The 24,445-nt window shown below is 35.7% G+C and overlaps 1 protein-coding gene across 2 annotated transcripts in view; it reads right to left on the reverse strand.

Moving 5' to 3' along the window:
- Positions 1–263: 263 nt before the first annotated feature.
- LGSN (lengsin, lens protein with glutamine synthetase domain) overlaps positions 264–24,445 on the reverse strand; it is a 29,972-nt gene continuing 5,790 nt past the window's right edge. The window contains exons 2-5 of one of the 2 annotated variants that reach the window (XM_033103168.1): positions 13,565–13,694; positions 6,118–6,284; positions 1,549–1,747; positions 548–1,127 (exon numbers count right to left, since the gene is read on the reverse strand). In XM_033103168.1, the coding sequence (XP_032959059.1) occupies positions 1,030–1,127; positions 1,549–1,747; positions 6,118–6,284; positions 13,565–13,694 (594 nt within the window). In that variant the 3' untranslated portion in view covers positions 548–1,029. Of the gene's footprint in view, positions 1,748–6,117; positions 6,285–13,564; positions 13,695–24,445 lie in introns of both variants that reach the window. The other variant, XM_033103167.1, reaches the window with a different exon arrangement.

Consider the following 24,445-nt stretch of genomic DNA (forward strand, 5'->3'; position numbering starts at 1 on the left):
CTGTTGACTTGTCATCATGACATATTTTTGCAAAACTTATTTAATTTATTTAGAAACATCATAGTGATGCTTGCAAAATAGATCCTCAATATGTCTTGAGTAGTGAGATTATATTAGTAAGTATTTTTGTCTCCCTGGCAGTCACAACCTGTCTGTATAATTGAAATGATTTCTTCTTCTTTTTTTTAATCACTTAATTTGCTTTCTAATTCTTAAGACTTTTTTATTGTGTGAATATATCTGTTGTCTGAAAACAACACTAAATATTTCTATCTAGGTCAACATACGCAGAAAAAAATGATGACTGACTGACAAGACCTGGTAAGTTTGCATATTACAGCTTCACCACAACTTTATTGTTATCAGAATCCTCTCAGCAGTCCCACTTCATCTGTCAAATATTCCATGGGGACAAAAAAAAAAAAAAAGAGCAAAAGCATGTGTAATGTGCTTGCTGTTAATTATAAAAGTCCAACTCTTTTCCTTCTGGTAGATCAGCTACTTAAGTAAAAATCACATCTCTAAAGGAATAATTAAGGGTTCCATTCTAAATAAAATACTCCAAGAATTTATTTCTCTCAGCATCCGTTTCTTCATTTTCCAATTCATATTTCTTCATGGCAACAAAATAGTGAATGAAAGTTTCTCCTAGAGCGTGCCTCAGACACTGATCTTCCTCCAGTGCCACAAGGGCATCTTCCAGTTTCAAAGGGATCTCAGAAGGCTTTGACTGATACAGCTCAGTGCTGTCATCTGGAGCAGCCAATGTACCGTCGCTGCTTTGAAGTCCATCCAAGCCTGCAGCAACAGTGGCTGCCAGCACCAGGTAAGGGTTTGCTGTTGCTGAGCCCAGTTTATTTTCTATCCGGGCTCCTCTCTCCCCATGACACTTGATATTAAAAGCACAGCTATTATCATTATATCCCCATGTTGTAGGCACACTCTCCTTCTGGTCTTTACTCTCTTTGGAATAACGTTTTCGGCAGCTAACAGCAGGAGCCATCAGGCAGCTGAGAGCAGCAGAGTGCTTCAAGAGTCCTGCCAACCATTTTTTCCCAGTGATCGTGAGCTGCTCAGTTCCGGAACTGCTGCAGAACAGGTTTCTCTTCCCACCAACATCCCAGAGACTATGAGACAAAATTCCTGAATTACAGAATCCAGTCTCAATGAAAAAGCTAGTGATATAATTATGTTTCTTCGCCACTTCTTTGACACCTGTTCTGAGGGTAAATGCATTATCAGCTGAACTGATGCCAAATTCGGACAGAAAACATATTTCCATCTGACCAGGCCTGGTAGAAGAGGAAAAGCTCTCAACATTGGCTCCAGTGTGATACAAACCATCCACAAGTTCCTGGATGAAGGGCTGGTCATGATTATTTAGCAACGTTGAAACAGGAAAAGATATGGTCTTTGAATTGATAATTTCAGGGACACCAAAAATGCAAAAATCATAGATGAAGGCAGAGAGCAGGGAAAAGCCACAGTCCTGCAGCTGGTCCAGTTGCCGCTTTGCAATGTACCTGGGGGACGTCAGCAGAGGCTCACCAGTCACAGTGAACGTGTCACATATCACTCTTGCTGTTCTCTCAGCCCATGGCAAAACTCGAAAGGTTGATAACTCTGGCATCAGGACTATGTCACTATTAAAACATGTTGCTCTTATGTGATCCACTTCATTGTCCTTAGGATTTGGTATCAATTCAAGATAACCTCGGGGCATAAAAACACCATGGATCACTTTTTCCTAAAGAAGTTAAAAGATAGAGCAATTAAGTTTCGAAACTTGAAAGCAAAATGTGGAGGGGGGAACTTGCTGAGAAGAAAAAAAAAATGTGTTTCACATCTGTTGGTCAACACTACCTTAACTTCAGATAAATTTTAAATATTTTAAAATAAAATCCTAAAGATATTTTTAAAAAATAACTCTTAATATGTTTAGCCTCGAAGGCTTCATATGCTCTTGAATCTGAAAATAGCAGTCATAAATAAAAGGTAGAATGAGAAAGAAAATGTCTTTACAGCAAATGACAAAGGTAAAGTAAAACTGTATGGAATTATTTGAAGTGATCATAACCAAAAGCACTTCTTAAAGCACTTTTAATTTTATGGCATAGTTCCTAATACTTCAGATAAGGCTTTCTTTGGGCTTATTCTATTGGAATCTCCATAGTTAACTGACTCTCAAAAGTCTACAGTAAAGAATTCTTAGTCCGTCTCACCCGACTTTAGTCAGTCCTACAACACACAGGATAGTTGTCCTAACACCAGAGGAGCCAGATCTGCTGACAGCCGCACTCTTCTCTTCATTCACTTTTACAGCCTACTTAACAATGAACTACCTCACAGACTCAGAGTCCCAGAAACCTTGCCTGTGGATGTGGACCCATATCTCCAAAGTTATCATTTCCAAAATGTGGTAGCCTTCCAGTCAACATGACCTGGGGTCACTACATATGACTTCTATTCCTAGCTCTTCCATTAATTACTTGTGTGAAGTTAGGCAAGTCGCTGGACTATGTGCCTCAGCTTCTATGTGTGTGAAACAAAAGTAATAAACTAGGTGACTACTAAAACACTCTCGAGCAATATACTTCTTGGGGTCAATGGATTTGTTCGTTTATTTAGCTTTTGCTATGTTTCAGACAACAGGGATGTGGTGAGGTTTTAAAGACAAATAGACACATAAAACAATTTCTAGAAATTGTGTCATGGGAATATCAAAAAGGCTTCATGTGTTGAAGGTTACATTTATGGATGGAGAAAAAGCTGACTATAAAGTTTGGTTCCAGTGATGTCCGTGAGTATCATGAGGTTAATAAAACATACCGACATCCTACAAGCCAAATTGCTTCTTGTACTACCTCCAAATCAGAAAGAGCATGGCTACCCAAGAGAGGTTGGTGCTAGCAGAGGCAATCGACTAGTTTATTCTTCTGCCTTTGTGTGCCACCCTCCTTCACATTCCACCATCTCTATACATATTGCCAACTGCCATTTGACTTGGCTGATCCAAATCTGCTTTTACCAGTAATAAAGTTGAGTAAGTCAAGCACTTCTCATTTGCCTGTTTAATTTTTCAACTCATTCAAGGACCCATCTATATAAACTTTACACACACACACACACACACACACACACACACACACAGTGGGATTTTAGAGTACTAAACATGAAATCCTTTCATTCAGATTTTCACTGTAAGAAATAATGTTATTTCCCTACTTGTCAATTCTTCAGTTTAAAAATCTGTATGTTAGTTCTGCATATATCTAAAGTGGGGGTAATGTATTTTATTCATGAGACTACCTGGAGTTGCTGCAGTTTAAATCTGTGTTTGTATTCACTTGGCTGTGAACAACAGAAACTAGCTTGTTACCATTTCACTCCAATAGTCCTTCACGAATGGACAGAATAGTAAAAAGTCACAACTTCAGGTTATTTAATCAGTATTTTTCTGAGCACTCTTTTTTAACTGTCATTTTCTTTATTCTTTTTTGGACATTCTGGATTCAAACTATTCTTTATTAGTGGTGGCAAATATATAAATATATAAAAACAGATCTTGTTCATGACAACGACTGTTAACTTAAATTGTGTTTATAAATATAGAGCACTAGGACAATTTCATACTCCAATATAGAACACCAGGGACTCAATAAAAATTCTTACAGAATAGCTCAAATCTTTGATAACTGAAATTTGGACCACAGTAAAGGTCACCTTTTGAAATAACCAAAGAATTGGTTATGAATTCTATAGCAATGTATCATGTTTTGATTAAATCAAAGATAGAAAGAACCTACATTATCTGCATATAATTTAACTAAACACCAATTCTTTGGCAAAACAGAGATAGTATAAGTTGTTTGTTAGTTTAAATAAACTAATGTTTGAAAGGCATTTAGCCCAGTGCCAGGCACATGGTAAATTCTCTAAAAGAAGCAGAAACCATCATTATCAGAGTGTTTGGCCTTTTCCCATTTCGTAACAATCTTTGCCTGTTTTCTTAGTAGAAGACTTGTTTTAAAAATCAACATTTTTTTCAATTTTATAAAAAAGAACGCTTAGCTATAATTAACAATAAAAGGAAATATATAGGCCAGAGGCAGAAGGTTCAGTAAAAAGGAAAAAAAAAGCACTGGAAATGGAAGTGAGGATTCTCTGACTGACATCCTAGCTCTACCACTAACTGTCTGTAGTATTTTTAAAATGCTTTCCTTAACCTCTCTGGGCCTATTCCCTTCATCTATAAAAGAAAAAGATGGATTATATTATCTTTTATATCCCTTTATGGTCTAATAATAATTTTCACATTAGCATTTTGTTTTCCACAAATAGAAAAACAGTTTTAAAATTACTTTATAAAGTTTGAAATTATTTTTTACTAAGCCATTGACAAATTCAAATTATTGACTCCACTCCTTGTTTAATGAATTTCCCATACAGAATTGCATATATATATATATATATATATATATATATATATATATATTGTATATATATACACACATATATATATACGTTGTGTAGATTGGTTTGCACAGATGAAATTATTTTTAATGTCTAGTCACAATAAATTTTCCAAAATCAATTATTTAATCTTAAATTATAAATATTCATGACATAAACTCTTGTTTATACCTTTACAATCTCCAAAATAAATCTAAATCATTTTGTTAAAAAAATATATAGATACCATTTGGTCATTAAATAAGAATAAAATAATAATAACTAGGTAATGAAAGGGGTAATGAAATGTATTAAAAATGGGGGCTAAGAATAAATACAGCAATTGAGAGGAAGTATAATGAGTTATATTAAAATATTCATGATAGATGAACTTTTCCCCCATCAAAACCTTAAAAAAAGAAAAAGTGCTTCTTATATGTGGGACATTGAACAAGATAATGGAAAATGTTTTCAATAGCAGTTTAAAATAAGAATGCAGACATTTTCTCTTTATGTCAATTATATCAATCCTCAACAAATGTAGGGAACATATTAAATTATATTTTCATAAAGACTAGAGTAAGGTTTTAAATATGTAGTTTTAGATGCCATTAGTTGAATAAACGATTAGAATTTGATAAAAGCTGAATAGCAAACAGTTTCATATTGAGGTTTCTGGCAAGTGGCTGAAGTGCTAGTTATGTTTTCTTATTGATTAAAAGAAATTCACGTGAATTAGATTCTGGGCCTGTCCACAATAAATTTCACATTTTATTATCAAAATTAACCAACATGTGCTCTTGCCTGGATAAAGAGGAAATAATATCTGTAGATCTAAAGAATGTTTTAAGAAACAAGTTTGAATCTGTTGGAATTCTTTTAAAAAGTGTTTTGAAGATGCCCAGTTTTTTTCCAAACATAAAGCAAATTAGAAAATTATAATTTGATATGAAAGTGATAAAAGTAAGATGTATTTAAAAAAATAAGCTTAAAGTATGCTTAATTTTTATACTTTTGTATATAATACTGACTGGTTCTCTTCTTAAGAAGCAATATTTCAGTAGCACAATAAATCCGTTATTAAAATAAATATATGACATAAACTGAAAAACAATCTCAGAAAGTCTCAAAACATATCCAACAATGCAATATTTCTTGATATCACTATTTTTGAGAACTTAATATTAATTAAGTCATCCAACAACAACAGGGTATTTTCTTATCAGAATTAGAAGGGATATGCTTTTTATCTAGCCAATTCTTTCTATTTAATTAATTTTTTCCCTTTATATTTACTCCTGGGTCTTCTGTTGCAATTTTCTCATGTCAAACAAAATATAATCTTCATAATTGCAGTAAAATAAAAAATACAATTCTGTGGAGGGGAATTACTCAAGGCAGAAGGACTAAAATTACCAGTCTTAATTAGTTTTATATTTCTATTGGGTAAAGAAATTGCTGTTTGGAAGCTGCAAGTATATGTTCAGCTCCTCGGGGAGCAATAATGTGTTTGGGGAGGGACAAGGGAAGGAGCAAGATAAATTATTGTTTTTCAACTAAAGTTGCTGTATAGATTACAGTAAAATAACAGAGAGTAATAAGGACCATTTGCTTGCTAATGGTCATGAAATTACATTCGAGCATAACTCTACTTGGAAAACTCACTTGGAAAAAGTGTGCAGGGATACTCTTAGACCTGGACACCCCATGCAGATCTGTTGCTTCAAATCTCACAAACTGAAGGTGATTTTTGGTCATCTCTTGTTTAATGTGCTTCATTCTAGAGGAGAGTTGAGGTGCAGTCGGAATTTGAGTGTTGTTGCTGGTGTTATCTGTAAGATAAAAAATGGTTCTAGAGCATTAGATCATTATGAACCGAGAACTAAAAGGAGGCTAGAGAGTAGTGAATTGTTCATTATGATTATTAACAAAAGCATCATACAGAGGGTGCCAAAAAAAGGTATATACATTTTCAGAAAGGAAAAAACTGTATTAAAATTGTAATACTCAATATATACCGATAACAAGATGAATACAAGTCATGTGCATACATTTTTTGGCACCCCAGTATATTCATGTCATTGACTTAGATTAGAGATATTACCTTTCTTACTCTGCCTTTCCCATATTCCCAAGAATATTGTCTCTAAACAGCCTAAGAGATTATTTATCATTTGGGACTAGGTGAACGTTAACATTATTAATATAAGTATATAGCAATATCATATCTAAGTACTTACCAAAGATGCCTTTGCTTATGAAAATTAGAATATATTTACATAACTGGACAGCTTTGGCACCATATAAATCTGTACATAGATGACTACTATTAAAAATACTTTGAGCTTCTTGAATGAAGTGGTAATACCTAAATTAAAAGTTCCTATATGTTTTTTGTCTTGTTTTGTTTGCCAAAAAGGCTTTATATCTTTATATTGGTATCTGAATCGAAGACATCTGCATCTTTCTGTCAAATTTAAAATTTATATAAATAAGCAAGCAAAAAAGTGTTTTTCAAGATGAAAAATCTAGACTGAGTACTCAATTTTAAAATTAGAAAGCTAAAAAAAATATATTCTTTTCAAAATTTTTAAGATAGTCTTCAAGTTCTAAAACTTTAGAGTCAGAAGAGACTTTGGAGATAAACAATCTCATCCAACCAACATGTTACCTTGAGTCCCAGAGGGTACAATGAGGTTCTCCAAATTATACTCTCAGTTCGTTGCCAAAATTAAAACTAAAATCTGAATCTTTTGATTTCCAGTGGGTGGTTCATCACCATAAAATGAATACGACTAAAGCATATAGAAAGGTCAGGAAGATAGTATCAATCACAAATGTTAGCTAATGTCCCAACTTTTAGGAGAGTCAGCGGACTGTAGTAGTTCCGCACAAACACTGAAGCCCATCCGTCTCCCTCCAAATCCTGCCTTTGCCCTGGCAACTTTCTTATCCTCTTTGTCTCAGCTTTCACATTGACACAATACACCTATAGGCTTGGTGTGACAATTAAGCAAGTTATTTATTTAACAGTTCCTGGAAGACAGTAAGCACCATATAAGTGCTTCTTAAATGCATAAAGTGAGCATGCATTTAATTACTCTAAATCTAGTAATGGTATCACGAACGTGTCTGAATCTGAATACCCATCAATGTGTCACATCACTGGCATCGAACAGCTATAATTTTAAAGTGATACCTGGGTATCCTTTTTCAATGTATAATTAAGCCTTTAAAATAAGCATAAAGATTGACAGCTTAAAAACATAGATTAAGTAAATTTTAAGTACATGAAGCATGGAGGAAAACAAATTACTGGTTCCACCTATGCAAATACATTAGAGATAATGTCCTGTCACTGATACATTTGGCTACTCTGAGACTCCTGAGGGTTTATAACTACTTTCCACTTAACACAAACAATTAAGCTGTAGCAATTAAAATATTTCATGCTAAATTAGCAGTTGCTGTATTCCCAACTTATTCTGAAGTATTCTGCCCAAGTTGAATAATGTTCCTTAAAGAAAATAAAATGTATAGGTACTTTAAAATATGGAAAATTTCAGATAATCAGTATTCTAAACATTGTAAGCAATTATATGTAAGCTATAAATATTTTAATGACATAAACAATCAGAATACATCTCCTATTAAAGGAGTGAGGTCATTTTGTTTGTTCACCAGTAATATGATCACAGGTAATCTTACTGGTTCTTTGCCTTATCTGTATCTTCTAAAGTTTCTACAATAAATATGTATTATTTTAAAATAAGAAAATAGTGATTCACTCAAGATACATTTTTTTTAATTACCACTACTATTTATACTGGACATAGATCTAAGAAGCAGCCAGAAAAAGCCCTGCCCTCATATAGCTTTATATCATTGAGTAACTATAGATAACAAATATGCCATAGAGGTGAGATAATTTACTATGGTGAAAAATGTTGAAAAAAAATGAACCAAATATTATCAATCACCTGGAGTATTAATTATATGAGATTTGATCACGATGTGGACAGGTCCAATCACTGATTCACTTTAAGATCATCAAGTTGCACTATGGCTGGATAGCAAGTGTATGTATTAGTTTGCTGGGTTGTCATAACAAATACCACAGACCAGGTGGTAAGAAAATTATTTTCTGACAGTTTGGGGGCTATACCAAGATCAAAATATCTGGAGGGTTGGTTACTTCTGAGGGCCTTTCTCATTGGCTTATAGATGTCTATCTTCTCTCTCTCTCTCTCTCTCTCTGTGTGTGTGTGTGTGTGTGTGTCCCCTAATCTCTCCTTCTGATAAGGATGACAGTCACTTGGACAAGGGGCCATCTACACAGCTCATTCAACAATAATAACCTCTTTTAAAACACTGTCTCCAAATACAGTCACAGTATGAGGTACTAGAGGTTAGGACTTCAACATATGAATTTTGGGAAGACACAATTCAGTCTATATCAATATACCATCTTGGTCTCATTTCCTTCAGAATTCTTATCACCACCTGCCATATTGTATAAGCACGTGTTTATTGTCTGTCTTTCCCCACTCGCATGTCAGCTCCAAGAAAGCTGGGGCTTAGCTTTCTTGTTGCTGTATCCCCAGTACCTGTAGCAGTACAGGCATATTATAAGTACTCAATGACTTTAATAAGTGGGTGTGTGATTTTATTTTATTTTATTAATTAATTAATACTGTGTGATTTGACCTTGTCTAATTAACAAGCAAAAATCGATATCACATATTTGGCATGTATCCTACATACCAAAAAGTGTAATTCATTCACCAAATATGACAACCCTCTCCAATCTAATTTCTTTTCAAGGCAGTAACTAATCTTGTTGCATCGTTGTCTGAATTTCTTTTCTTCAAATAAATCATACTTGTTAGTTACCATTAAACCTTTTGGTCAGCCCCTCCCAGTTGCACATGATGAATAGCGGGCAGATAATTGCCAGTTCAGGCGCTCATTTGTTTTTCTTACAGTGTAGTTCCTGGGAGGTGTTCTCCTTTCCCATCCCCTAAGAGGACTAATAAATTAAATCAGTGTGCTTTTATAGAGGAAGTTTTATTGCTGTAAGTGTTTAGAGAAAAAAAATAAGAAAACACACACACACACACACACACACACACACACACACACACCCTCCATACTCTATAGCGACTAGGAGGCCTGGGAGAAATGTTGCCTGTGTTCAGTGACAATGAGGACATATTTCAGTTGTGGAGAGAAAGTCATGGTCACTTATAAAAGACAGATTGAATAGGCATTTTAGCTTTCAGAAATATCAATTCAAAAAGGGAAGAGTACACACTGTAATCCATCTAACGCATGAATGCCTGGAACCATCTGCCATGCTCCTTTCCCAGGGCCGGCCCTCCTTCATCCACACGGCCACGCCACCAGCCACCCTACGAGTGCAAATGCATCCCACCCTCCAACCATATCACATTAGCCCAGCAGTGTTAGAAAGCCCAGGGGGCAGAATAACCTGGTACAACTCAGGGACAAAAACAATAAAATGTGGAAATATGGGCATGAGGGTGGGAGGGATGTGACTTTTTTGGAAAAAAAAAAATTATTTTTTTAAAACTCAGAGTAGTTATTCCAGAGAAGAAAATACCATGTTGTAATTCATTACACTTATTTTGGGGTTCATTTTTATACTTATTTTTTAAATTATGTATTTGACATACATATGAAGATGGTTTGCTTGGGGTTGTAAACTTCTTGGTGCTAAGGGCCTATAAAAACTTAATCTAGCCCTGGGCCAGAGAGAGAGCTTCTGAATTAACTAAGGTGCGTCAGTAATGGCACCCATACTCCCAGTAGATCTGTGCAAAGAAAGCTCATGACACAAGTTCTTTCCTTTTTGGCTGAAATTATATAAAACAAAGGTCACAAACTGTAGAAGAGCCAATATCGCCAACAGATGCTTTCTTATTAGTCTTTCCAGCATTTAAAAACTTTTAAAAATTAGTTGACACTTAAGCATCAGAAAATTTCATGTAAAAATCTTGAGTTCAAGCTTATATTGAAAAAACTAGATTTGGCAACATCAGGTGGATATTTCTCCATAGCAACCATTGGCTGGAGCTCTGAGGTGGTTTGGAACCAGCATGCATCCTCTAATTCATGGTTTGGCAAACATTTTCTGTAAAGGGCCAAGACAGTAAATATTTGCAGCTTTGAAAGCCATTTGGTATCTGTTGCAACTACTCAACTATGTTATCGTACCACAAAAGCAGTCATAGACAATACATAAATATTAATTATAAAAAACAGTCAACAAGCTGAATTTGGTCCCTGGGCCATCGTTTGCTAACCTCTGCTCTAGTTTCTCACAGCCAGCACCACTCATTTTCTTATACCAGCCCACCTCATGCATTTGTTATCTGCCGGGCCCCTGTGGCATTTGTGTTGCTAATCCCTGATGCTTAGGAACTGTCAGTGCTCATGCTCTTCGTGGAGAAATTTATGAAGCCAAAGCACAAAGAAATGCAGAGACGAGAGGTGGTGTGATAGGCAGAAGAGAAAATCCCAACGATTTTCACTCTAGCCCCTGGAACCTGTAGACTGTGTTAGACTGCATGACAAAAGGGATTTTGCAGATGTACTTAAGGTTATGTATGAATTTTGAAATACGGATATTGTCTTGGATTCTCCAGGTGGTCCCGTAAAAGCAGAGAACTTTCTCCAGCTGTAGGCAGAAAAGAAATATGGAAGAAGGGGAATTCAGAGAGATTCCAAACCTGAGAAGGATTTGATGCATTGCTGGCTTTGAGATATAGAACCAGAGAAAAGTTTCTTGGAGGTAATGACCACCCCAGTTGACATGCAGCAAGGAAAAACAAACCTCAGTCCTACAACTACAAGGAGTTAGATTCTCCCAACAATCTGAATCAACTGGAAGTGGATAGTTCCCTAGAGTCTCCAGCTAAGAACCCAGATAGCCAACACTGATTATGGCCTTGCAAAACCTGAAAAAGAAAAACCAATTCAGACTTCTAAGATACGAATCTGGATAATGAATTGTATTCTATTAAGATGCTAAGTTTGTGATAATTTGCTATGGTGGCAATAAAAAACTAATATAGGAGTATATATGGAGTGTTCACTCCGAGACTATACTTCTTTCTTAGGCTCTAGGTGTAGTAAAAATTTCACCTTACCCAAGCAGAGTTCTGGCCTTTACCTTTGGCCCCTGGAAGGTAATCTCTAAGCTCTTGGAATTTCCTGCCTAACAAAAGTGTCTTTGTTTACCTGGGGCTTCTGGCCACACTAGAAAGTGTAGCAATGTCATTTATTGTTGAGTCACATGGTATCAGCTTGACCCCCAGCAGGACTGGAGACTGAGGTCAGTCATATGGACAGTTGGCTGTGTAGCCCCAGTAAAGACTCTCTGGACACTAAGCTCAGGTGAGCTTCTCTGGTTGACATTACTCTGTGCATATGGTCATACGCTGTTACCAAGAGAATAGTGTTGTCCATGACTCAACTGGGAGAAAGCAAGGGGAAGCTTCATGCTTAGGGCTTTCGTGGACTCTCCCCCATAAGTCACTTCCCTTGGCAGATTTTAATCTGTATTCTTTCACTATAATAAACCTTAACCTTGAGTATAATTGCTTTCAGTGAGTTCTGTGAATCCATATAGAGAATTATCAAAACTAAGATTAGTCTTGGGGAACTCCAAAACTTGCAATTGGTATCAAAAGTGAGGGTTACCTGGGAGATACTGTCCCTCTACCTTCACACCCTACTATATTTGTGCCTTTCCAAATCTTGTTTGTTCAACCCTTTTATCATGGATTCCCTCATGGAATAAGGGAATAACCTCTTTTTAACTAGTTTCTGTCATTTGGATCCCAGAGATTTTTAACCAATACATTCATAATCCAAAATAGCCATATCACTATTAATTAGCCAGAAATTTAGAATAACGGAATTTCACTTTTAGAAAAGACTTGAGTGATCATCCATCACAACCCCTCCCTTTTCTGGATAAACAGACTAGTGGGTAAAGAAAACTGTAAAACACTTTACAAATGATAGCTATATGAATTCTCTTAAGTGTTCCGACTCCCAGGCTAGCATTCTACAACCAACATCACATTATCTCTAATTCAAACACACATTTAGGATTAGTGGTTGGAATCATATGTCAGTTTATCCTAGAGTCCTTACCAGTAGAGCTGGAGTCTGGGTTAAATTCAGCACCAGGAGCACTGGCTGATGTTTTCAAGGGCGAAGGTTTTATCACTATTGTCTGATTCTGGGAGCCCTTGTCATCTTGTGGCAGATGAGATTCAGCAGAACCAGGTCCCAGAACTGGTTTGCTCATATCCCCCAATTTGTGGCACACCATTTGTTTTTTGCTCCTTTCTGTAACAATAAAGAAAAATGTTAAAATATGTTGCCATTGTTTTTAACTGTCTTCCAATACTATATGGAGAGGAATGCTTGGGAGAATAATTTTTCCTAGGCTGTGACAGACCAACTAAGGGGCAGTGGGAGTAGTCCACCCTGGTTGCAGACCATAGGGGGTGAAATTGTGTGTAAAAAATTTAAAAACAATAAAATCTACAAAAAGTCTGACTGCTTTTTATTGTTGCAAAGCATTGGCTGTTCCCACTGCCGCTGCCTTGGAACACCACTGGTCCTGGGATTGAGTCTGTTGTCCAAATTAACTTTTGTTTCCATCACTGTTTCAGATCCACCAGAGTCTTGTTGGAATTCCAACATGTGGTATGGAAACATATTCCACGCCTTTATTGTGGCCTCCCAAATCCTCAGTCCTGATCTTTATTCTCAGAGCAATTATGGGCATCTCTTCTTACTTACATGTTCCTTCTGTTGTAGTCTGTCTTTTCTTTCCCCACTACCTCCAATTTCTGCCCCCTTTAAGTTCCGAATATTATGGTTGGTTGTTTTTATATATTTACATCCTAATCCTATATTTACCATTCTTCATGTTGCCTATGTAGAAATACATTTTATTTCTTTGTGTTTGCTTCTCCCATAGAAAAAAAAAAGAAAATGTCTTATGAAAAGGGGGACCAAATTGAGTTTGTCATTGACCACATATTCTTGAGGGATCATAGTAGCCAGATACCTTTTGAGTTGGATATATCCATTTCTCCCATTTCAGTTGAAGAAATATGTGGCTTAGTGACTTTCTTTCTCGTTCTTCTTAATTTATTTATCCTGCTGGCTTCAGTTTCATTACCATCATCTCTTGAATCCTGTAATAGTTAATAAACAAAAAGCCAATAACAGATCATATACACAACTAAATTTGGATGGCAAGAAGGGATGATGATTGGATAGCTAAATTTTAAAGTGATTATAGGATACTTTTATAACAAGGCAAATTTTGTCATTTCCACATCTACTTGACCAATTCAAAATTACAAGGTCCAACATTCTGCTGACAGCCTGGATTTTCTGTATCTCCTTTCATATGTGATACAGAAAATATGAAATAAATTAAGATCCTGTCCAACTAGTCAAGATTTCTATCTTTATGTTTTACTCTGGGGTGTTTTACATTATTTATTCCTAAAAAATTTTACCAGACAAATTTCAGCTCACACATCTTTTTGTGATTTGTATCTTTTTTAGGATCTCTAATGTTTTTAACCAGAGGTATAAGTACCTAAGAATTTTATTCTTTTCTCTTTACTTCCTTACGCTTATTCGTATTGCATCAATATTTACTGTACTTCAAAAAAAGCACTTCATAAAAGGCTCTTTGGTGATTATTTTATTTTTTATTAAAGTCTTTATTAATTTCATATTTCCGCTGTCACCAATTGAATAAACTTTTTTTTTTTGGAAAAAACTTTTCATAAATAGCCATATCTATCTAAGATTAGTCGTGGGGAACTCCAAAACTTTGCAATTGGCATCAAAAGTGAAAGTTGCCTTGGGGATGCTGTCCCTCTACCTTCACACCCTACTACATTTGTGCCTTTCAAACCTGTTTCTTCTAAGATTTCTTAGGGAATTTTTTTCAGATGACGAATACATTTAGTTCTGTCCTTTGATTTTCAAAAATATTTGAAAATACAAATGCTTTGAATAAAAGCACTTGGGCCATTATTTGTTTGGTGTCTTATCTTTTCTCCTTCTCGTCCCCAAATATAATTTGACCAAGTCTAGTTAAATTCTGTAGTTGCCACCATTAGCCACCCACTCTGAGTGGCAGCTGCCAAGTGGCAGTTCATCCTGGTGTTGGAGGAAGGTAAGAGGAGTGCTCAGGGTCGAGTGCAGAATCATTGCCAGGAGGCTGGGAGGCTTACAGTGGGCAGGACTTCACAGGGGCTGCCGGTAAAGGAGCACAGCAATTTCCACTATACCGTGCGACCCAGTGGGGAGGTCCGAGGGTGTCACACTGCCAGTCCAGATCTTGAACATTTCTTTGTATTGTTTGCTGATCGGACCCGGAAAGCCTTACTGTGGAAGGGATCTACAGTGAAAAGTGGTCATTGCCGATTTTTGGACGACTTTTCGGAGCTCCTTCTCCAAAGCAACTGGAATTTATTTGGTTAAAAAGCAACTAATAAATCTGTTTGATCTTGATGTGGAAATGAACCATGTGAAATTCCAGGTCAAATCACTTTCCCTTGTAGATATATTTGCTTAAGTTTTTGAGATTTACTTCATCAGATTATGAACTACAGAAAGTTTATTTGTCCTCAGTTTTAATCTGCATGGTGGCATGGCTAGTGTTCTCAAATTGCTCTTAAATGTAAACCTAATTTTGTCTACAAATAAGCAAAACATGACTGTGTTTTATATGTGTAAAACAAATATCATACTCAAACTGTTTTACAGCTTAAGAAAATGTAAAGAAAAACATCTTTAAACAAAATAACCAAACTTCTAATTCCAATCATAATCTTTGACAGGATCCCTTGACAGACCTGTCAAGGGCTATTTTTAGCAGGGAACTGGACAGTTGGGGGTGGAGAGCTAGGCTGTCACTACACCAGTAGTGGACAGAATCACCCCTACAGTCCCAGGACACAAAAGCTAACACTGAAAAAAATTAATTTATTTTAAAGCTGAATTGCTATTTTTAGTGGGGTTTGTTTGTTTGTTACAATCTCCTCATTGTGGTTTGAGGGGAGAGGAAAGTGGCAGGGTCAGGGTCAAAAAACTACATTCTAAAATGTTTTGAGCTATTATCTTTTTGAAGAGCAGTTTCTGATAAATTCCACACCTGGGGGAAAGTTGTATAAATATATAACCAGAGTTGTTGCTGAGGCACAGCTGTACCCATTTGTCAATGAAACCAATTCAGCCTCGGCATATTAAAAGAGTAAAAAAGAATTTCACTTTTTTGTGTTTATATGTAATTATGATATATTATTTTTGATTCTATATTAACAAAGATATATTTCACAAGATAAAGACTTTTTGTTACTTTAAAGTTTTCACTTCTTAGAAAATTGCAGTCTCTTTCACTCCAGATAATCTTATATTTGGATCATATGATACCTATTTTGAGATAGTAGGGGTTTTTTCCTAGTAGTTTATGATTTTATTCAAATGTTTGTGTAAATTTTTCCGATATACTTCTGATTGAATTCTGACAGTGATATACTAGCCTATTGTACATATTCACCATTTCTAAAATTTGATTGCCAGAAATTTATGTTATATAATTGTATTTTTGGTAAATATTTTTATATATACATGTGTCTGTTTTTTTTTAAGAAGTCTTATTTAGAAAATGAAATACTTGGCCACGTATATGAATACCAAAGGAACCTGAGCAGATTAACATTTGTATTAGTTTGACCCATTAGGGATCCCTTCATATTCAGACTGAAGGAATCAAATGAGAAAAATTTTAAGATTTCTTCCAGCTTTAAACTCTAATATACAACTGAATTAACAATGTGCTAAAATTGAGCACTTTGTCAGGCACATTCCTTCAGCATAATCCTCAGGGTTGTAGAATCTCCATTTTACAAATGAGAAAAGTAAGACCCAAAATAACTTGCCCAGGGCCACAAGAGTGAATGAAAGATGCAGTTTATAAACAGACCTTATTATTTCAAAATGCCATTCTGCTTCCTAAATGCCAGAGACTCGAGCCCAGAGAAAGTTAATTTTAGTGACATTCACCTGCCTTCCTATAAACAACACCAAAATGAAAGGGTTCTGAAGAAAACAACAAAGGCAATTCACCTACCGTGTTTCCCCGAAAATAAGACCTAACCGGAAAATAAGCCCTAGCATGATTTTGCAGGATGACATCACCTGAACATAAGCCCTAATGCGTCTTTTGGAGCAAAATTTAATATAAGACCCGGTCTTATTTTCAGGGGAAATACGGTAGTTACTAACCTGAAAATTTCACCAATAAAAACCCAAAAACTAAGTCATAGTACATGCCTCTGACTCCATAAGAGATGCTCAAAAAGAATTTTTTTCAGATGACGAATACATTTAGTTCAGTTTTTTTGATTTTCTTATATACTAGGATGTTCATAGTATATACATAGCTTTAACAGCGGAAACAAAGTTAGTGGATCCCTGGTTTATACCACCTCCACTAGAGTATTTTTATTCTCCTTAATTTTTCAATTATATTTAGTTACAGTGTGAATGATGTTTTAGTGAAAAATCTACTAGCCAAGATTCATGTGGTTTGGGGTCTAATTCTGACTTATCTACTAAGCAGCAAGTCCTTCTAAAGCTTTGGATCTTCATCTATAAACAATACCATAAATACAATTATACTCAGCAAGTATATTAACAGTTTACAAGTATTTCATAAACAGACAATATTTTATGTTTCATTTAATCCTCACAAAACATCCAGGGAACATTTATTATTACCTACATTTTTGCCAAGGCAGAAATAGGTCCACAGGGGTTTAAGTGATTTGTCCAAGGTGATATGACTGTCAAGGAAGAATGGGAATTATTTGGGGAGTTTCTCACACTGCCATAGCCTGACAGTTGAACTAAATGGAATTCCACTTCTATTATATAATATTATCTGTGTGACTCGTAAAAACTTGTACAATTTCCTCAATTTTATATTCTTTTATAATTGTATTTGCTACCACTCTTTCCTGTATAAGAGTTAAAACCATCTTAACTCACCACCAGCTTGAACTTCATCAGTACAAACAGTGAACATGAGGGGTAACCTACTATGGGTAATGCAAAGTCAAAGACTTAAAAATAAATAAAACACGGTCCCTTTCATAAAGAATCTTACACTCTAGAACAGGTAGTAAAATGTTGTATAGAAGTTGAAGTTTTCCATGTTATAAAGAAAGATGAGATTCAGGGAGTTCAGGAATAGCAAACTCAAATTCCAGGCAGATAACAAAAAAGCGCAACAGGATGGATGGCGAACACCAGAGCGGATGCCTCTTCCCAGGAAGGAGCCAACACATGACTCTGGCCGATCATTGCCATGACAAAAGGTCTCCCCAGTGATGCCTGTTTTCTAATCCAAGGGATGCCAGAAATCCGGATTTTTATGTGAAATTGTATGACTTTTAAATGTTGGCAATTAATTTAAAGTATAATGTAAGGAGTAAAGCATAAAAGAAAGTTTCTCAACTACAAAAAGGAGATCTCAAACACCTGGCATGCTGTCCAGAATATTCAGCAGTTTTAGAGGGCCCCTGGGCACAATGATAGCAGCAGCAAGCAACCACCTATTTATCCCCAGGAGTGGTGTCTAGTGTGGTACTCAGGGATGATGGTCAAAATATTAAACCATAAGTACAGCTAATACAAATAACAAACACTTTTATTATACCCCGTAGGTGCCAAGTCTCTTCTAAATGCTCTGCATGTTTAATTCATTTAGTCTCAAAACAATCACTTTAGATAATACCTTATCATCTCTATGTTAGAGGTGAGGAAAACTGAGTCAATGAAAGACTAATTAGCCCCAAATCACACATCTTATAAGTAGTAGAGCTAGGATTTGAACTCAGGCAATTGGCTCCAAAGCACCAGTACTCAAACCATCCATTAAAGATGCATTAAAAATACTGTCACTCAGAATGCCCCCCAATCATTGTTGGGGTACTGGGAAGCTAGGGCAGAACTCTAGAGAGCCCCTACAGGGTTTAGTTGATGGCTTGTGAAGAGATCCAAGGGCCTCAGGGGAACAGTAGGACAGTTAGAGAAGTTTGGAGGGTTTATGGGGACCCTCAAGGGTCTCTTGTCTGCAGCTGTTTACAAACAAGTTTGGAAATGTTTATCAAGCAGCTGAAAAATCTTCTGGTTTCACCATAATGTTGAACAAACCTTGCCTGATGCACAGTAAGTAACTAAATAGATGTTAGTCATGATTATTAATACCCAGTCATCATGCATTACTGGGGATCTCTGTTAGGAAGATACCTCATGGGCCCCTAACTTACAGGAGATGATGCCGATTGAGTCAGGCTCCAGTCTCTTACCTAAGAAGATCTAGAGTCTGAACACAATAAACTCAAGGAAGCTCTCAGAGAGGTGAGGGTATGTCAGGTAGTGTGAGGATTCTCAGAGGAGGTAGCATGCCCCACATTCTTGTACTTGGACTCTGAAACTGCTATTGTTGAACAGGCCAAATATTTCATAAATAGAGTCTTCGATAGCCAGAGAAACTAGGCCAAGCTTAAACAGAAGAGGGGACACCCAAGATGAAGCTAGAGAGGGATGAAATAAACCGGGTTGGAAAAACGACGAGCATAAACACAGATATGCAGTTTCATTTTGATCACATAAACATAAATATGCAAATCTAATTCACATTTAACGTAGACAATCTCAAAATTCCACTACAACAGGCTGATTCTGATTTCTTTTGACATTCCCCCTTCAGAAATGTTTCTGTTATCATTCAATCAGATGACTCCTTTGTCTCATACACTGGAATGGCCTTACAGAATGTTTCATATTACAAGGTAGTTTCATAATTCATATTTTCTCATCACAGTATTTCTTTTGAGAGTTGATTATGTGGCTTACTATAAGTTAGTCATTTTGCATTTCAACTCAGGGGCTTAATCAAATTAACCAAAAGAGGCTTAACCTAAAGGGATTCCACCAAGCATTAAATATAGACCCTAATTTGACCTAATAAGTTTCCTTCCAATAAGGTAACCAGTGTTATTTAGATTCTAAATATCATTGATTATATTCATTCACTTTTAATTTTCTCTAATGGTTACCTTTTTAATGTCAAAACCTTTGTTTTGACCCCTGTATACTGGCTATAGTCTGAGGTATAAACATACACTCTGATTTCGTTAATGATAAAGGTACACAAGAAAGAAAGCAAACCAAGAAAATTCATCAAGGTTTAACCACTGTTAGAAATAAAGGGGGGATAAAGGATCAATGATTACCAAATTAAAAGAATGTGTCAAACTGAAAAGAATGTGTCTTCAGTTTCCTTAAAGTATATTCTTCAAAGAAAAAAGGTGGACAGTGTATTCAAAATATTTACAGAAGAGATATTTCAAAAAAGACATCACAAATTTGCACCAACTAATCTAAAAATATCCATACCAATTAACTATTATTCCTACATCTGGCAACCTGGTCTAAGAAAATAATTCAAAATAAACATGTCCAATGCCACCTTGGTTATAACAGTGAAAACTTGAAAGCAGCATAAATTAAAATACATTGTGATAATTCTGTTTAGTGAATTCACCATTTAGAAATGAGTGCTTCCACTTCCCACCTTGTCACCTGGATTACCATAGCGGTTACCGAACTGTTCTCCCTGCATTCGGTGTTACCATTCTCCTATACATCCTCCAGACTACTCTCCATGTTACTTCCCCAAATCACAATTTCAGTCTTGTTATTTCTCTGCTTAGAATACTTCCACAATTTCCCATCAACTTTAGGAAAAATCTTAATTAGTATTCTCTGAGGCACTGCAGAATCCAGCGTCTCCAATCTCTCCAAGCTCCACAGCTGGCCATTTTTACACACAAACCCTATCTCCAAACAAAACTAGTTTTATCATTCCTGTGACTGCCATTGCTTCCTTCTTACATAGGCATTTATGGATCATCTAGCCTATCCCAGTGAGATAGTTATCTACACTTCTGGCCACAAACCAAAATTAACCCAACCCCCTGGACAATTTACTATAGCTAACCCATTCAAAGATGATTAATTTTCTTAATCTCCAGTAAAAGTTGATCCTTTATTAAACTTTGTAGCCTGTTCAAATAAATCATAATTACGATCTTCTTCATCACAATTGGTAAAATGTTTAGTCTTCCTCAGAGATCTTATTTAGTGCTTTGTAAAATAATTCTCAGTATCATTAAAGTAGCTCCCTTTAACCTACATACCTTTTTTCTCCAAACCAAAAGGTAATGATCAGTTTAGCCCAAATATTGTGATTCCTTAAATTCCAAGTATATATTTAGGTGCCCCTCTAAGAAACACTGCAGCTGTAAACCAAGGAACTATTTAGACTTCAATATCCACTTGGGCAATCCAGGGTAGAGAGTACCTTGATCTGAATAAGGATAATGACTGTGATGATGGAAAAAATGAACATACGACAGATATATTGGGAGGTAGATTTGACAGTTTGGTGATTAACTGGATATAGAAGGTAAAAGAGACAGAAGGCTAAAAGGTAACAGTCAGGTTTCTGATTAGGAAACCTAGAATGAGGAAGAGACCTGAGAGGGGAATTACTGGGTTCTGTTTTGGGCACATGGAATCTAAGATAACCGTGTCATCTGGAGGAATCCAGCAAGCATGGACCATGTGGGTCAGAATCCAAAAAATGAAATGGAAGAGAAAAAGCATTGCCATGATAGTGGTTGGAATAATTACGGAAAAGAGTGATTGAGAAAATATGAGGACTAAGATAAAACTGAGAAACAACAATGAGTAAAAATAGGAATGGAATCTCAGAGAGTAGTCAGAGCAGAAATGATCAGAAGGTGAAAGAAAAAGCTGGGACAGAGTGGTTTCATTGACATCAAGAAATACAAGATGTATTAAAAGAAGGGAGCACCAATAGGCCGTGCTACGGAAATGATTAATAAGGTTGGAATTAAGACTCGCCCATTGTATTTTGCTCCCCAGGTCACTAGATGTCTTGGTAAGAACAGTTTCAGTGGAAGAACATGAGCAGCAGCCAGACTGCAATGAGTTGAGGAGGAATGAGAAGTACTTGGCCCAGTATCTAACACAATAAGCACACCAGAAATATCCTCTATTGTCAACTAGAAACAGTCTGGAAATATAACTCAAAAATAGGAAGAGTAGAAGACAGAGAGGATGGCCACTAGAGAAATATATAGGGATCTAAGAAAAGTTTATGTTTACAAATATTTAAATGCTTAATAAAAGGAATCAATAAAGATGTTGAAGAGAAAAGGAAAACAAAAAAAAATAAAGTGGGTCCTTGAGAGGACAGAAAGGATGGAAACTAGAGTTGAAATGAAATTAACTTTACAGTATCTGCCGCTATAAGAGAAAGAAAAGATGATAGAATGTTAGAAGGAGGAGGGAAGAAGAAAAATAAGAAGGAAGAGGAGAATTAGGAGGAGGAGAGGAAAAAGGGAATTGTCAATATTTAATGAGTGCTTTTCAAATGACATAACGAAGCCTTAGGAAGTTTAAGTTCACCCAATAAGGAGCAGAATCTGAATTTAAAACTCATTTTAAACGCTTGATCTTTTTTAACCATTCTGAAAAATAAAGATGATTTGTTTCTTATTTATTCTGGATAGGAAAGATGGACAATTGTGGAGCATCTAATTCTGTCCTCCAGGTGGGAGAGCCTCAGACAATAGGGATATGGAAGAGTAAAGGTTTAAGGAGAATGGATGGAAATGGTTTGATAGAGTCATAGCAAAGAATGAGAAAGAGCCAACTCCAGAAATAAAAATGTCGAGCGCCCCTCAAAAACTGGAGACTCTAAAGTTGTAGTGGTGCCCATCTGAACAGATAAATATTTTTCCTCTAGCAAAGCTCTGTTGGACATGTGGGGATAAAAAGTCAGGAAGACACTGATAAAAAATAAGTTGAGGATATTGGCAAATAAGAGACTAAAATAATAAAATACAGAATCCAAGAGGAATGGAATAGGAAGTGACAAGGAGAGCCCTGTTGAGGGATTGAAGATTCCTAGAAGGTGACATTTTAAATGTATCCTTGTTTTTAATATATTGACTAGAATAAAATAGGAACCAAATAAATATTTTCTAATAAATTAATGAATGAATGGCAACCAAGGCCTACCATGTTGAAATATAAGGCCAGAAGGGACATTTGACTCAGATCTCTCCTTCATAAATGATTCCAAATGAGAGCCATTTGGGTGTCAATTAGGAACTGATGGTAACCCAATAGGTTGATGTAATCAAAACAGTTTTTCTAGAGAAAATAGAGCATAAACTCTTTCAATGTTTTCTCAGGAAGGACTTAGAAAAAGAAAAGCTGCTCCACAACAACTCTGTCCCTTTACCGTATTAATTTCACCTTTCCTTCAGGGTTTTTCACTATATTTATTCTCTACACCATGCTTTATCTCCAAAAATATGATTACTCCCTTTAAGACATGGACGAAACCTAATGTCCTATGCTTTCTCATAACATAGCTAAAACATGCTGCTATTTCAAAAGAATTTTCTAAACACTAAACATCAATATTAAGGAAAATTCAGAGACATTAAAAAGAACAAATTACAAAATACTTACTTTCTGTAGTCCTGGTAGTTAACTATGTTTGTAGACTCTGATCTATTCCATATCTTACTCAAGACCCTGTCCAAAGTATTCTCCTTGTTACTGTGTTTCCCCGAAAACAAGACTGGGTCTTATATTAAGCTTTGCTCCAAAAGATGCATTAGGGCTTATATTCAGGGGATGTCATCCTGAAAAATCATCCTAGGGATTATTTTCCGGTTAGGCCTTATTTTCGGGGAAACACAGTAGTTATCTGGTTCACCAACCAGATAAATAAGCATCATTTGGAGCTTATTTGAAAACTCAGAACACTGATTTATGGTCTAATAAGTGATTCACTCCTTCAACCAAGCTGTTTTTGCAAAGTCGGACTTAAGTCTTACACAAAATTAGAGAGTCCCCAAGTTCATTACGAACAAGTACCCAAAGGACTACCATTTCCCAACTTACAGAAAATGAGAAATTCTTAGGGAGACATTACCTAATGACCTACTTATCCTGAAAACCAGACCTTGATCTGTGCATTTTTAAAGAATTTTAATCTTTAGACTGTCTTGCATTTTAGGAGTTTACATCTGAATACAGGGAATCTCTGGAGAATTTTTTGTTCTTTATTATAAATATAATAATCCTTATTGCAAAAATTCAAAGGTACAGAAACTCATAAAGTAAAATGGAAAATTAAAAAAAAAAGAACAAAACAATAAAAGTCCTTTTTCTTCCCATAACCTTTAAATTTTTGACAAGTAAATATTTTCAGAAAGAGTTGTTTCTTGGTACAACAAATAATTCTTGTAATGGCTAATTTTCTAATATAAGTTCTTTAATACTTGTTTCTAGTAAAGATTTTATGTGTCGATACTGATTGGAACCAGACACATTTTAAAATATACCAAAAAGAGAAACTGAAGAGAATAGATATACTACATTCAGACATTTTGTTGACAAGTGAGTTACTGGGACCACTTTACTTTGCATGAAATTAATTCATGTATTCAACAAGTACTTAATGAATACCTGGAATAGTTCAGCCATAGGTCTAGATGCTCTGGGAAAAATAAAGATGAATTACTTTTTGTTCCATGGCACATGATATAATACATGATAGAAGGGTGTATGAATTATGTGTTGTACGAATGAGGAAGATGCTGCTAGAACCATTTTCCTGATGAGGAAGATAACTCTCTGAAAGTTGCAGTAACTCGCCTAACTTCACACTTAGAAAGTAGCAGAATCCAAACATGTGATTTGAAACTCTCATTTCTTCATGCTACTTACAAACTTTACAGGCAAC

This window comes from Rhinolophus ferrumequinum, chromosome 3, assembly GCF_004115265.2.
Source record: "Rhinolophus ferrumequinum isolate MPI-CBG mRhiFer1 chromosome 3, mRhiFer1_v1.p, whole genome shotgun sequence".
Taxonomy (NCBI): Eukaryota; Metazoa; Chordata; class Mammalia; order Chiroptera; family Rhinolophidae; genus Rhinolophus; species Rhinolophus ferrumequinum.